This window comes from Pan troglodytes, chromosome 11 (genome assembly GCF_028858775.2).
Source record: "Pan troglodytes isolate AG18354 chromosome 11, NHGRI_mPanTro3-v2.0_pri, whole genome shotgun sequence".
Classification (NCBI taxonomy): Eukaryota; Metazoa; Chordata; class Mammalia; order Primates; family Hominidae; genus Pan; species Pan troglodytes.
Window position 1 is genome coordinate 40,145,295 of NC_072409.2, and position 15,759 is coordinate 40,161,053.

Consider the following 15,759-nt stretch of genomic DNA (forward strand, 5'->3'; position numbering starts at 1 on the left):
TATTATAATATGTAGAGTCTATTGTTATATTCAAAACTTCAAACAGCATTGATTGGCACAACTTCTCCCTCTCCCAGCTCAGGCCTGCAGCAGGCCGGCCACCTGCCTTGGGAAAAGGAGTATAGGCTGGCCGCTTCTGTCTTTGGCCAGCCTGCATTCTTTCCCCATGATCCCATCCACCCAGGTGTCCAACCCCTCCAGAGTTGGAATTAGGAGTGGTGGAAGAGGCAGGAAATACCTTACTTGCTCAGAGCTGGCATTGGGCTTACTGGGCCTGGCAAGGATTGCAGTGGCCCCTTCAGACTCCTGGGGTGCTTTTCTGAGTCCCTCATTACTGGGACTTTCTCTCCTGCCGTGCTCTTGATGCAGGTGAAATGCTCCCCCAATTGGCTATTTGTGGCTTCTTCCTCTGCTCCTGAGCATCCTTCAGTTCTCCACCCTGGGGTCACCTCACCCCTCCAGCTAGTCCTGGACAGGGCCACACAAACTCTCCCTCACCCATGGCCACATCTGGGGCACAGAAAGCATTCCTTCATCCTTTGTACCTACAAACTCAAGGACTGAAGGTTGATGTCACTGTAGTAGCTGCCTCTCTTTTGTTCCATCCTCAGAGCAGCTGGCCAGTCCATCATCCACCTTTAGGTTTCTCAAGCAGGAGTCGGACACCAGTCCACAGGGTCCCCCAGGCTGCAAAGACTCCTATCAAGCCACCCAGTGATCTCCTTTTCACTGGAAACCAAGGCCTCTCCCTTGATTTGAGGTCATGGAGGAAGCGTTCCCTCCCAGTCCACCCATTTCTCTCACCAGGGTACCATGACACCTCTTACCAAAAATCTTCTTCTCAATTCAGTTCCCCACCCACCACACCCTAGCCCCCTGCACACACTCTTCAAATCCTGATGTGGGCATCACCTGTTTACCAACACCTCCTCTGCAGATCCTCACTGTGGGCTCATCCCAGTGGAACATGGAGCCTGTTGTTCTGGTTTTTCATCCGAGCCTGCATTTTGCTCCCTGGCTACCTGGCACCAGTGGCAGACAGCAACCCAGCCCGAGCAGTGAGGCCAACAGGCTAAACAGAAGCCTGGAGTTCTAGGCTCTGCTCCACTGCTGATCTGCCGTGTTAGACAAAGCTCTTAGTCTTTCAGGACTTCTGTGTCCTCATCTGTAGAATGTGGACACATTAACATAGTATTGTCCCCTTAGCTGTAATTCTGTGGGCTCCTGCCTGGTGCCCTGGTGATACCTCTCACTCCTCAGGCCCCCCACCCACCTCTTCACTGCCAAGGTTCTTCTTCAGGACTGCAGCCCCCTGTCCTCTCCAGATGAGGTGGAGGTATATTCTGTTCTCTGCCCCCTGCCCCCTGCCCCACACCCGAACCACCTTAGGAAATCCACAGACTGCATTTAGAGGGGGGAAAGGGCCCTGCTCTGCCACCCTGTCCCTGTGCTCGCATGGAGGGGCCGTCTCTGGGCCCCGGCAGCATTTATGACAACTCTCCGTAAGATGAGAGGCCTGGCCACCCCAGTGTTCCTCAGCTGTGGCTGTGGACTGCAATCCCAGAGGACCTTTTGAAAACTACTGGAAGGCGCCCAGGCCAGTTGAAATGAGGGCTTTGGGGCTGGAGCTGAGCATCAGTAGTTTTTCAGCTTTCCCTGGTGATGTTAATATACTGCTGAAGTTGGGGACCTGTGGTCTAGGTCAGGGCTTCTGAGTGCGGCTGCCCTGCAAGCTGTTAGAAATGCAAGTTCCTGGGCCCCGCCCTGACCCTAATGAACGGGAGTCCTTGGGAGGAGCCCAGGAGCCTGTGTTTTCCCCATCCCTGGCCAAAGCAAGCCAAGGCTGGAGAGCCACTGGCCTAGGTGGCTTCTGGGGCCCCTCCTGCTCTGCGGCTCTGGTTTAAGAGCTGTTCTGCTCTTGAACCAGGATGACAACTCCATCCTGGTTTGGAAGAAGCACAGTGTTGGTTCCTTTGTGCTAATATGTGATTCATCCCTATGGTCATCTGTGATAAGAAACCTGCCTTTATGCTCTCTAACATGACTGCCAAGCAAGAACACATCAACCGTCTGGCCACAATCGACAAAACATATTGGGAAAACGGCAGGAGTTCAGTTGTCTGGAAGCTCCCTGTGGGGCAGTGATATGGTGTGGTCACCAGAGGCCATGGGCTTTTGCTCACTTCCTCCTGCACTGCCTGAGCTGGGGGAAACTCGGTCCCCGCCAAGGGTCTGGGCCAACTCTGAGAGCTCAGGCTTGCAGTGGGTCCAGGCATCCAGGGAGGAGGCTTATCTGAGAAACAAGCCTCCGACACACACACTTTTTAAACTTTTTTTAACTTTTAAAGTTTCTTTACTTTTTTTTTTTTAACTTTTTAAAACTTTTTTTCTACTTTTGTTTTTAAGGGTAATGATGTCAGAGACAGTGGGGATTAAAACAGTCCCTTAATGGGTATGAGGTTAGAGGACTAGAAGGTGACAGAGGTGGACATCAGAGGATGGTAATTGTGTCACCAGGCATCTAGAGGAAGATGATTGTGATGGTGAGGAGGGCCTCAGGACCAGCGGGGGAAATGACATCCAGGATGGTGAGGGTGATGTCAGGGACAGAAAGGGCAATGATGGCGATAAACTTCATGCACAGAGGGGATCAGGGCCACCTCTATTGAGTTAATGGCACTGAACTCTCCACTTAAAAATGGTTACAATGGTAAAGTTTATGTGCATTTTACCACAATAAAAACAAAACTGTAACAATAAAAACCAACTTGGTTATGTAAAAAACTGGAACTGTGAAGAAGAGCCCATTTTTGAACTACGCCTGTCAAAACCCTTTCAAAACAATCTGGTTCCCTGATTGAGTGAGTGTGTGGTTTGGGTAAGATATAAATTTCTCTTCTCTACCTTGCCCTCCTGTAATTTGGTTGGTAAATAATACTTAACCACAGCACCGCAAACCGGCTCCTGGAATCACTAGAAAACCCAGAGTAACCCCAAAGAGTTTCTCATACTGGAATAATGTGCTCATCCAGCCTTCATCATTTTCACAACAAAATTAGTACCAAATCTTGCACTGAAAGCCTTTGGCAGTTCATATTGTTCGTTTGTATTGTGCAACCATCATCACCATCCATCTCCAAACCTTTTCATCTTCCCAAACTGAAACTCCATACCCATTCAACACTAACTCCCTCTTCTCCCTTCCTCTCCCCACAGCCATGCCCACCACGATTCTCCTTTCTATGAATTTGACTCCTCTAGGAACCTCATATAAGTTAAACCATACAATATTTGTCCTTTGGTGACTGACTTGTTTTGTTTCTTTTAAAGAAGTTTGGACTTTTTTTAGTGGCCCCCTTATTATTTTTTTTTTTTTTACTGACATATATACTAGATTTATATAAATTTGCAAATGCAATCATTTGCTTTTTTTCAATGTAGTTTTTTATCCTTTTCTTCTTTGCATAGCTCCCACCCCTCCTCCCTCCATCCATGATGGCTTGCCCTCCCCAAACATACATACACAAACTTCACCCCGTATGCCCTATATGTGCACATTTTTGAAAGCATTAAAGCAAAAGAAGGCTATTAAAGGCTATTAACACGTGTGACTTAATGCTTCCAAATTTCATATTTTTACAGCATGTTACTTTTTTTCTAAAGACCAATTGTGAAATCTTTTTAAATTGAGGAGGTTTATTACAGTCTTTATTTTGCCTCATACTAGGACCAAATGGAAGTGTTGAAACAAGAGTAGAAATTTAGAGATGACACCTTCTGTTCTGGGGGCAGATGCTTTTTGAGGACAATGGAAGTTCACTACAAATATGACTGGGTTCTGTTGCAGACAATAACATGAGTGGGAAAAGCACCTGAGGATAAACCCTCAGACTTTCATCTGGGCTCAACTTAAGGAAAATGCTGAGGGCTTTTAGCAGCTGTCATGAAGCATCTGCCATCTAAAGACGACAGGAGAGCTGAGCCCCAGGGGCACCATCCATGCTGTATTCCCCCTGAATGGTGTTCCCTGAAGAAATGAGTTGGCCCTAGTGGAAGGCCAGTCTGAATAGGTCAGAAAATCTCAAGTTTTTTGAAAAAATAAAGAAATGCCCTTTTCTCTTAAGCAAGCATCAGCCAAGTTTTTCTGCAAAGAGCCAGAGAGTCAATAGGTAAGACTTTGCAGGCTCTTCTGTCATGGTTGCAGCTACTCAACTTTGCTTTCATAGAATAAAAGCAACCATAGACAAATATGCACATGACATTCATTTAAATGAGTATGGTAAAGGTGTAAATTTCTCTTCTCTACCTTACCCTCCTTGTAATTGAGGGTATGCTCATTTAAACGAGCAAGGCTACGTTCCCATAAAACTTTATTTGCAAAAATAGATGGTGGGCCAAGTCAGTAGTTTGCTAATCCCTGCTCTAAACAACCCAGAAGTCACATTTAGTAAAAATCGCTGGATCTGTTGAACAGTTATTGTAAGCCAGGCTCTGGTAATCTAGTGTGGGATGTGCAAATATTATCCCCATGTTCTAGATGAGGAAACTGGTTCAGAGTGGGAAGGGAATTACCCAAGATCACACAACTAGTTAGTTCATTTCAAACTTAGATCTGATTCCAGAACCAGGTGCTTAATCATTACTGGGTGCCTTTGCTCTCATCTGCCACTAAGTACCTCCTACCCACAGAGAGAGGACTGCATGTGATAGCATCAGTGAGTACTGACATAACCTAGAGAGAAGTTCAGGCAGCATTTAAGAGAAGAAAGGAAGTCAAAGAATCTAAGAATAGGGAGATGGCCTTGCCTAATGCAAGGGGTCTCTGGTGCCCAGATCAGTGCTTTTTTTTTTCTTTCCTTCCTTCTGTTTTCATTATTTAAGATTATTTTAAATCACCTCTACTTGACATTGTATTTTGTATTCCCACGGGTGTACTTGTATAATTTTCACTACTAGTCTTCCCCACAAACATGCATGTTTCTTAGGGCAGAATGTTTGTTTTGTCCACTGTTGCATCCTCGGTGCCTAGAACAGAACCTGACTCAGGGTAGGCACTCAATAAATATTTCTACAATTAATAAATAAAAAGTGATTCATAACTACTTAGCCTAAACCCATTCAGTCACAAACCGTGGCTACATGCCAGGGTTTGTGAATGGTGCCAAAAGGAAAATAACCATTTCCTCTCCTCTGATTCTCAGCATCTTCCCACCACGCACCCATCCACACATGATGATTAGTCTTGTGTCTAGTAGAGCTTAGGTGCAGTATCACATTTGGCCCCTAGATGTCACTGTGTCTTACACATAAACACAGAATCACTAATTGTCAAAACCCAGGTAATGGTAGCCAGCTGCCATTTGTTGATCATCTTCTCTGTGCCAGACACTGTACTAAATGCTTTCCATACCTCATCTCATTTTATTCTTATACTAACTGTACAATTTAAGGATCACTGACCACACTTTACAAAGAAGGAAACTGAGTCCTAGCAAAGTTAAGCAGCTTGCTCAAGATCACGCTTGACAAGAATTGGGATTAGAATGAGGTCTTCTACTTCCAAAACCTGCGTCCTTTCCTTTATACCTACTTGGAGAATAACACAGAAGCCCTCCTGCTCTCTCCCTCCCCCTGCCCCTGCCCATTTTACAAATGAGAAATGCAGAATGAGAGCAAGGAAGTGATTGGCTCATGGTCACACAGGTATCAAGGAACAGAGCCAGAATTCTAACTCAGGTCCACTTAATTTTAAATCCTTTAGAATTCCACTGCCCCAGCCAGGTGTGGTGGCTCACACCTGTAACCACAGCACTTTGGGAGGCCGAGGCAGGTGGATCACTTGAGGTCAGGAGTTCAAGACCAGCCTGGTCAACATGGTGAAACCCCGTCTCTCCTAAAAATACAGAAATTAGCTGGGTGTAGTGGCACATGCCTGTAATCCCAGCTACTCAGGAGGCTGAGGCAGGAGAATTGCTTGAACCCAGGAAGGAAGTGGAGGCTGCAGTGAGCCTAAATTGCACCATTGCATTCCAGCCTAAGTGACAAAGCAAGATTCCATAAAAAAAAAAAAAAATCCACTTCCTCAGACTTCATACTTGAGCCATTAAATTGGAAGGATTTACTTTATGACATTTACAAGAGGAAAATTCTGGTGCTCAGCTTTTAAAGCCATCTATGCCCCCTTGCAGGGTATGCCTAGATTCATGGAGGAGGAGAAGCTGCTTGGGCTCAATCTTGAAATCAGGGTAGGAGTATGCCAGCAGAAAGGTGCAGGTCAGGCCTTCCAGGGGTCAGGAATAGCTGGACAAATGCCTGGGGTCTCAAACAGCCCCATGTTCAGCATCACGTAGATATGAGGCTCCTTCCAGCCCATCCCCTAACTGCTAAGCTCCTTAGGCATTTTGCCCCAGTTTCTCAAGACTGGCAGGGAGTTGCCTAGTTCCCCAGAGGGTAAGAGTTAAGCTGGGTTTCTGCAAAGCACCAGCAGTTCACCATATCCTTGAAAATCTCAGAGCGGGCTTTGCCGGTGCCCTGCCCCCAGGTAAAGCGGTTTTGCTGGATTTAATCTCCTTGGCAGTCACTGAGCCAACACTTTCCTCGTGTTCTTTTTACATTCGGTAACATAAAGGCCCCTCGGGTTTTTATTTCTCCTTTAAAAATGGCTTTAATCGTTAAAAACCAAACCTGGTGATATTTCTTAAGCTTCTGCCTGAGTTTTGTTTGTTTTTCTATGAGTCTCTTCCAGAACTACTCCATCACATTAGCTTTTCTGGAGAGTGAGGGGATATATAAACATGAAGTGAATGAAATGCAGGTCAGCTTTGGCACCGAAAATATTTATCCCCCGGCCGATCCCTATCAAACAGACGTAAAGTGGGGTAGGAGTCTCGCAGAGTAATAAAAATATCCCAGGCTGCAAAGAGGAATGGGAGTTATATTTCTTCTTTTTATATTCTTTCATGTCAATTCAATTCATCAGACTTTTAAGTAGCTACTGCATACCAGGCCCCGGTAGGTGCTGAGGGAACACAAATAAAATGGGCTTTCTTTCTGTCTAGGCCTCCCCAGTTTACTGAGGAGGGAAGACATGTATACAACTTAATATAGCTTCTGATTGTTGCTGTAAATGTTTGAGGATGTGAATTCTGGAGAAAAGAGATCTCGGTCCAAATCCAGGCTTCATCTCTTATTAAGTTTATTATATTGAGCAAGTTACTTAGCCCTTTTAAGCCTCAGTTTGCTCATCCATAAAATAAGAATAATAACAATATTTGCTTTTATATGAGACACTGCCTCTGAAACCATCAACCTAGAGGCAGGCACAGAGTAAGTGTTCATTAAATGTTAGCTATTCTTCTCATTGTTGTTACTACTGTGGTTCCTCCTGATAATTAAGTATGTGGACAAAGCGCTATGGAGTAATTAGTTGTGCTGCAGGAGTTAGAGAGGACTTCATGGAGGAGGTGACAATTGATCGAGATGTTTAAGGATTATTAGAAGTTTGCCAAATAGAAAGAATAGGGTGTTCCAGACAAAAGAACTAGCACCTACAAAGACCTGGAGGGTGAAAATCACAGCTCGGCCAGGGACTAGGAGTGGCCAAACTTCAACAAAATGCACATATGTGTTTGGGGAGTGATAAGGTCAAGCTTGTGACAGGCCTTGAATGTCACACAGAGGAGCTTGGCTGGATTTATCCTGTGGGTGATGGGGAATCACAGGAGACTCTCCAGCTGGGGGGTTCATGATGCAGGTTCCCCGTATGACCTGGGCCCCCAGTTGCTGCGTGGGAAGCTGTCTCTCACATCGGCTCCCCTCCGCTCCTTCCCACTTTGTAGATCATCAAGGACCAGAAACTGCTTGTGATCGTGGGGGGCATGCTGCTGATCGACCTGTGTATCCTGATCTGCTGGCAGGCTGTGGACCCCCTGCGAAGGACAGTGGAGAAGTACAGCATGGAGGTAAGCCCTCCATGCCGGCAGGAGCGAAGCCTGCAGATGCAGCCCCTGACACATGAGGACAGTGAGGCTGCACAGCTCCCAGACTGCCCAGTACCCCACTGGGAACACTTCATCAGTTCCATTTCCTTCCATTTGAGACATCTAATTCCAGGGAGGCCAAATATAAGGTGTTGTGAAAGAAGTTGATTTTAATATTAATACACGCGGAATGAATGGGAAATGTTGGGCTTTTTGAAAGAGTATATTTTTATACATTGTAGAAGCCTTCATTTATAAGATCCATCACTTGAGAAATGACATTGCATATTTATCCCAATTTTAAAGTAAATCTCCTAAAAAGTGCTACTAGGGTGTAAACATTCTGAAAGCTCCTTCTAGATACTATATTGTTTTCAAAGTGATGGGCAATATATTTCTTTTCACACATTTGAAATCAGATATTTGTTGTTAAAATAAGGAACCTCACATAAAAGTACTGTTAAATATATTTTTTAGTTGTCTTGCAGTCAGCCTTGCCCTGAACTCGCACTGGTCTTTCTAGGATTCTCCAGATTAGGGAATTTTGAGTCCCTTAGGACGTTGTAGTTTTGTTGACTTTCATTTAGAATAGTTAGACTGTCTTTGCGGGCTACAGCTGAGCTGCAGTGGGGTGTGCTATTTGGTAGGATTTCAGTACAGTGTAACAAACTCTAAGAAAATGAGAATCTCTGTTTCTCTCACTGCTTTGTTAGAGAGATCTTTTGTGGGAATTGAGTGTGAATTCTTACACTAAACCAGAAATGGTCATTCTATGCACTGAGGGCAGAGCCTTTTACCCTTCTAGACAAGAAGGTTTTATAGAAAATAAGATGCTCAGCCTCATTTATCTCGAGACAGTGTTTACTCAGCTTGGTAAGAAGTTATGCATGCATTCAGAGCAGCAGCAGAGAATGCCATATAGGAAAGAGATTGAGAACTATGTCCCTCCACCTGCCCACCTTCCACATAGAAGTGGGACTCCAGACAGTCACAACCAGAACTGGTAAGGAGGAAAGACCTGACACTGGCTGTGCCCATGGGCCAAGGGGGCAGGAACTGAGTCCACTCAAGCAGACAGGCTATTTTTGGATGGGGGGACATCTGGTCACCATTCACCCTGCAAGATAGGCAACAGAACAGCTGGGTGGGTCCCAATTCATCCCAAGGGAATGCCCCCTTCATCCCAAGGGAATTCCCTGCCCATCACCAGAATTTAGAAATCCAGACAGGATGTCAACACCAGGAAGAGCTATCATTGGCTAACTGGGCCCCTGAGCTAGGGAGAGACTGTGGCGGTGATAATAATAAGCAACGATGATAATAAGAGCGATGATGATGATGACAGCTGGTATCAGGCGTTAACTCATTTAATCCTCACAGCAATTCTGGGAGGTAGATGCTGTCCTTAACCTCATTTTACTGATGAGGAAACAGAAACCCAGAGAGGCTGTGTAACTTACCCAAGGTTACCTAGCAGGTTAGTGACAATACCACTAACTACCCTCTCACCTACTGCCTAACCCTGCCTTTCAACACCTGGGCAGCTCTTAGCAGTTTTACAGGCTTTCTTAAACCTTTGTTCATTGGCCACAGATCTGGGAAGTGAGTAGGGCAGGGAAATGTTCTCCCCTTCTACAGATGAGGAGAAAAAAGTAGAATAATGGGCAGACTGAGGGCCCAGGAGATCAAGAAATAAGAGCAGGGTGAGTCAGGCAGAGTTTGTGGAAGGCCTGGAGCTGGGCCAGGTGGACAGAACGAGGCACAGTGGCTCAGTGTGGAGCCCAACAGTGGGCTAGGGAGGCTGAATGGCTGCCGCCTCTATTCTAGATGAAGGTGGGAGCTGAGTATTTACAAGGGGTTCCCAAGGCTCCAGCTGTGGTGGGGAGACACCAGCAGTGCCAGAGTCAACAGACTCTGGAAGTGGGGATGCCTGTCCTACTGGACCGTTTAAACAAGGTAAGCCTGTGCAGTCTGATGTGTCTAGCTGATGGTTTGCTATCATGGCTCTTACCTGCCTTCCTTCTATTCTGTAATAAGCACTGCTGCTATCAATGGCTCTGTGCATAGAACCCTAGCACATTCCAGACTTTCCAAGGCTATGGTTCTCAAACTGAGGAGTCCCAGGGTGCTGCAGAAGTGCCTTTCTGTGTAGATAAGGAAACAGAGCCTGGAAAGGTGCTATCCAGGGCCCAGGGTCACCCAGATTGTCCAAGGCAAGGCCCAGATAGGCTGTTCCTGTGTCTCCCTCCGGGGTGTGCTGAGATCTCTCTCAGAACCTTTTCTGGCAGGTGCCTACTTTTCTTCTTTTATTTTAGGGTTGGCCTGTCCCTCTGTTGCTATGGTAACAGAACCCTTTGATCTGTCCACCCACAGCCCTGTTTATTGTCGTTTTTCTACAAACAGCACCAAGCCGTTGGTTTCTCTCAGACCCTCCTCTGTCAGACACAACAGGGTAGTTGAACAGTGTGCCCAGGGCCTGAGGTATCCTAAAGTCTCCTTCAAGGGGCTGTTTTGTCCAGGATCTCCAAACAGAAAGCCTAGGCTTGGGGGAGAGATGACGAAAGACCTTTGTGGCCCATCCCTCCCTCCCACTTACCTACTTCAGACACCCTGTGTGCTCCGGACTCTGAGCACCTGAGGATTCCAGGTATGGGCCTTGTAATATGGTACACATCCTAGCCTTTGCTCATGCTGTGTCCCCTTCCAGAATCTTCTCTGCCAAGTATATGACTTCAGCTTCAGCACCAGTGTTACCTCCTGTGGAGAGGTGTCCCTGTGTTCACTGGCTCCGCTGGAGTCGAGAACCTGCTCTGCCTTACTTCCTCCCCCAGCATCCCAAACATTCCCCAGTCAGGACTCCCAGCAAGCAACTTCTCCAGGACAGGGCCATGTCTCAGCCAGCCTCCACACAGCCCACCCAGCAAGCACGCCACGGCCAGCATCTTCCATGGGAAGACACAGGTAGCCATGGCAGCCACAGCCTCATGGCAGCCTGCAGGCAAATCAGGGAGCAGACTAAACCTGCAGACGAATAACCCTATCACTTCAGATCACTGTCGACTCTGAAAGCAGTGAGAGGGAAATAAACAGAACCCAGGGCTTGAGAATAACAGGAAGGACCCATGGAAGCGATTCACCCTGAGAGAGCCCACTCAAGGGTCCTTGGAATGCAAGTCCCCTAGAGGCCTACTGGGGGCAGCCCAGTCCCCCATCCTTATTCATTTCTGTGCCATAAATATTGATTGATTGATTTTATTTATTTATTTTTTTTGGAGACAGAGTCTCACTCTGTCACCTAGGCTGGAGTGCAGTGGCATGATCTTGGCTCGCTGCTCAACCTCCATCTCCTGGGTTCAAGTGATTCTCATGCCTCAGCCTCCCAAGTAGCTGGGACTACAGGTGTGCACCACCACGCCTGACTAAATTTTGTATTCTTAGTAGAGATAGGCTTTCACCGTGTTGTCCAGGCTGGTATCAAACTCCTGGCCTCAAGTGATCCACCTGCCTCGGCCTCCCAAAGTGCTGGGATTACAGGTGTGAGCCACCTCGCCCAGCCATTTATATGTCATAAGTATTTCTGTAGCACTTGTCATGTGCCAGGTACTGTTCTAAATGCTTTACAAATATGAACTCATTTAATTTAATCTTTATAATAATCCTGTGAGGTAGGAGATATTTTTGCCCCCATTTTATAGATGAGGAAACTAAGACACAGAGACCTTCAGTGACTGGCCCAGGTCACTCCGCCAGTGAGTGGCAGAGCCTGGATTCCACCCCAGGTGGTCTGCTTTCAACCATGTTGCCACCCAACTCCACATACGGGTGGAAAGGGTCCCTGAGGCAGGGGATGGAGGTCCTGACTTCTGGTTTCACCGCCTCTTTCCTCTCTCAGGGGCTACACACAGCCCCTCTCAGAGCAGGCTGACTGTGTGGCTGTGGTCCTGGAGCCTGACTCCATGACGCCCCTGCCACTGCCAAGTCTCCAGCTATGGCTCGGCACCCCACAGCCTCCTCATGCCCCAAAGTGATTCCAGCCTCACTCTCACCTTTTTCACCAGCTATGCATCAGGCCCTGTGAGGGACTCCAGAGAGACAGCAGTGAATGAGATGTGGCCCTTCCTTCAAGGACCCCTTAGAGCAGTTAGAAAGACAGACAAGTCAGTGGCTAATTCACAACCCTCATGGTACAGGGTGCTGTGGAGCCCGAGGAGGGACACCAGTCTGGCCTCATAGGGTCAAAGAAGACTTTTCAGCTGAAAGCCAAGGAGGCCTGAGCTGGTGTGGGAGCACTCAGGCAGAGGCCACTGCATTTAGAGAGCAGGCAGTGTGTCCAGTGAACCAAGTGCTGAGAGGACACAGGCAGCGAACACAACACACAGTGCTACTCCAGTGTACATTGGCACAACCACTTGGAAAACTATTTGACATGAGTCATGTCAAAGATGCACATGCCCCACAGCCCAGCTATTCCACTAGGACACATCCCTAGGGAAAGTCTCACACATATGCCCAAGGAGACCCAAGCCTGGGTGTTCACAGCAGCACTGTTTGTAACAGCCAAAAACTGATAGCATCCTAAATGGCCCGCAGGAACAGAATGGATACGTGCATTATGGTATTTTCAAAGAAAGGAAGGCTATACGGCTGTGGGAATGAATGAGCCACAGCCATACACATCAGTTTGGAGGCATCTCAACAACACAGCAATGAGCAAAAACAGCAAGTCACGCATGAATACCCAAAACAGGCTTTCACACGCTTCAAGTTCAAACACTGGAGAAACTGAGCAGAATATTGTTTAAGGATACATACATAGGTAGCAAAACCATTTTTTAAAAAAAGAAGAAGGCAGTTTTTAACACAGAATTCAAGATTGTGGTTACTTCTTGGTGGACAGGATAGGAGGATATGATTGAGACAGGCACACAGGTCCTGTAAGGTTCTGGCAATTCTGTTCTTCAAATTGTACATACACATTATATCTCCTCTTCAGAAAGTATGATGTGGGGGTTTTCTGTTGTTGTTTTTTGTTTGTTTGTCTGTTTTGTTTTGTTTTGAGACAGGATCTCACTCTGTTGCCCAGACTGGAGTGCAATGGCAAGATCACGGCTCACTGCACCTCCCCTGGCTCAGGTGATCCCCCAGCCTCAGCCCCCCGAGTAGCTGGGACTACAGGCATGCGCCACCACACCCCATTAATTTTTGTATTTTTTGTAAAGACGGAGTTTCCTCATGTTGCCTAGACTGGTCTCCAATTCCTGGGCTCAAATATTCCCCCTGCCCTGGCCTCCCAAAGTGCCGTGATGACAGGAATGAGCCACCATGCCCGGCAGATGTATTTAATTTTTTAAATTTTATTTATACTTATTTAATAGACTTTATTTCTTAGGGTAGTTTTAGGTTTACAGAAAAAGTTAACGGAAGTACAAAGAGTTCTCATGTACCCTCCACCCACCCCCACAATTTCCTGTTATTAATATCTTGCATTGTCTGGTACATTTTTTCAAATGATGAACCAATGTCGATACATTATTCTTCACCACAGTCCATAGTTTACATTAGGGTTCACTCTTCTACGGGCTTTGCCAAATGCATGTCATGTACTCACCATTACAACATCATACAGAGTAGATTCACTGTTCTAGATATCCTCTGTGCTTTACTAATCCTTGACAACCATGGATCCATAGTTTTTCCTTTTCCAGAATGTCATATAGTTAGAATCATAGAGTATGTAGCCTTTTTAGACTGGCTTCTTTCATTTAGTAATATGCATTTAAGGTTCCTACATATATTTTTGTGGCTTGATAGCTCATTTCTTTTTATCAGTGAATAATATTCTATTTCCTGGTAGCTCATTTCTTTTTATCACTGAATAATGTCCTATTTCCTGGATGTACCCCAGATTGTTTATTCATTCACCCACCGAAGGGCATCTTAGTTGCTTCCAAGTTTTGGCAATTATACATAAGGCTGCTACAAACTTTCATGTGTGAGTTTTTGTGTGGACATAAATTTTCAATTCATTTGGATAAATACCTAGGAGTGCAAGTTATGATTATATGGTAAGAGGATGTTTAGCTTTGTAAGAAACTACCAAACCGTCTTCCAAAATGACTATACCGTTTTGCAAACCCACGAGCAATGAATGGGAGTTCCTGTTGCTCCACGTCCTTGCCTGCATTTGGTGTCGTCAGTGTTTGGGATTTTAGCCACTCTAATAGGTGTGTGCTTGTATCTCATTGTTATAATTTGCAATTCCCCAGTGACATATGATGTTGAGCATCTTTTCATATGCTTATTTGCCATCTAGTGAGAAGACTGTTCAGATCTTTTGTGCACTTTTTAAATAGGTTGTTTTCTTATTGTTGAATTTTAAGAGGTCCTTGTATATTTTGGATGCAAGTCCTTTATTAGATATGTGTTTCATAAATATTTTCTCTCAGTTTGTCTTATTCTCTTACATTGTCTTTTTCAGAGCAGGAGTTTTAAATTTTAATGAAATCAAGCTTATTACTTTTTTCTTTCATGGATCATACTTTTGATGTATCAAAACACTCATTGCCAAACACAAAGTTACCTTGATTTTTTTCTGTTATGTTTTATGGTTTTACATTTAACATTTAGGCCTGTGACCCATTTTGAGTAAAATTTTGTGAAAGGTGTAAGTCTATGTCTAGACTCCTTTTGCGTGTTGTCCAGTTGTTCCAGCACTGTTTGCCGAAAAGACGATCTTTTCTCCATTGTATTACCTTTGCATCTTTGTGATAGATCAATTGACTGTGTTTGTGTGGGTGTATTTCTGAGCTCCCTGTTCCATTACATCGATCTGTCTATTATTTCATCAATCCCACACTATGTTGGTTAGCATAGCTTTATAGTAAGTCTTGAAGTCAGGGAATGTCACTTCTCCAACTTTGTTCTTTAATGTTGTGTGAGATCTTCTGGGTCTTTTGCCACTCATGTAAACTTTGGAATTAGTTTGTTGATATCCACAAAATAATCTGCTGGGATTTTTATTGGGATTACCCTGAATGTATAGATCAAGTTGGGAAGTATTGACATCTTACCAATATTGAGTTTTCTGATCTATGAACGTGAAATATTTCTCCATTTATTTAGATCTTTTTTTATTTTCTTTCATTAGAGTATTGTGGATTTCCTCATGTAGATGTTTTACCTAATTTGTTAGATTTATACCTATTTCATTTCGTTTGGGTGCTAATGTAAATGGGATTGCATTTTTAATTTCAAATTTCAATTGCTCATTTCTGGTCCAGGCATACCTCACTTTATTGCACTTTGCAGATTTTACATTTTTTACAAATTGAAATTTATGGCAACCTTACATTGAGCAAATCTATAAGCACCATTTTTTCTGATAGTGTTTACTCACTTTGTGTCTCGGTGTCACATGTTGATAATTTTCATAACATTTCAATCTTTTTATTATCATTATATCAATTATGGTGATCTGTGATCAGTGATCATTCCTGTTACTATTGTAATTGTTTTGGGGTACCACAAACCATGCCCAGATAAGAGGGCAGACTTTATTGGTTAAGTGTTCTGTGCGTTCTGACTGCTCTACCCACTGTTCCTCCATTTTTCTTCCTCTCCTTGCCCTATTCTCTAAGACACAACAATATTGAAGTTAGGTCAGTTAATAACCCTGCAGTTATCTCTAAGTGTTCAAGTAAGAGAAAGAGTCACACGTCTCTCACTTCAAACCAAAATCTTGAAATGATTAAGCTTAGTGAGGAAGGCAGGTTGAAGGCAG

At 45.0% G+C, this 15,759-nt stretch overlaps 1 protein-coding gene across 1 annotated transcript in view; it reads left to right on the forward strand.

Moving 5' to 3' along the window:
- Positions 1 to 15,759, forward strand: part of GABBR2 (gamma-aminobutyric acid type B receptor subunit 2) — a 422,124-nt gene that overhangs the window by 339,995 nt on the left and 66,370 nt on the right. Inside the window, exon 13 of the mRNA XM_016961310.3 lies at positions 7,839 to 7,961. Within this exon, the coding sequence (XP_016816799.1) occupies positions 7,839 to 7,961 (123 nt within the window). The remainder of the gene's footprint in view (positions 1 to 7,838; positions 7,962 to 15,759) is intronic.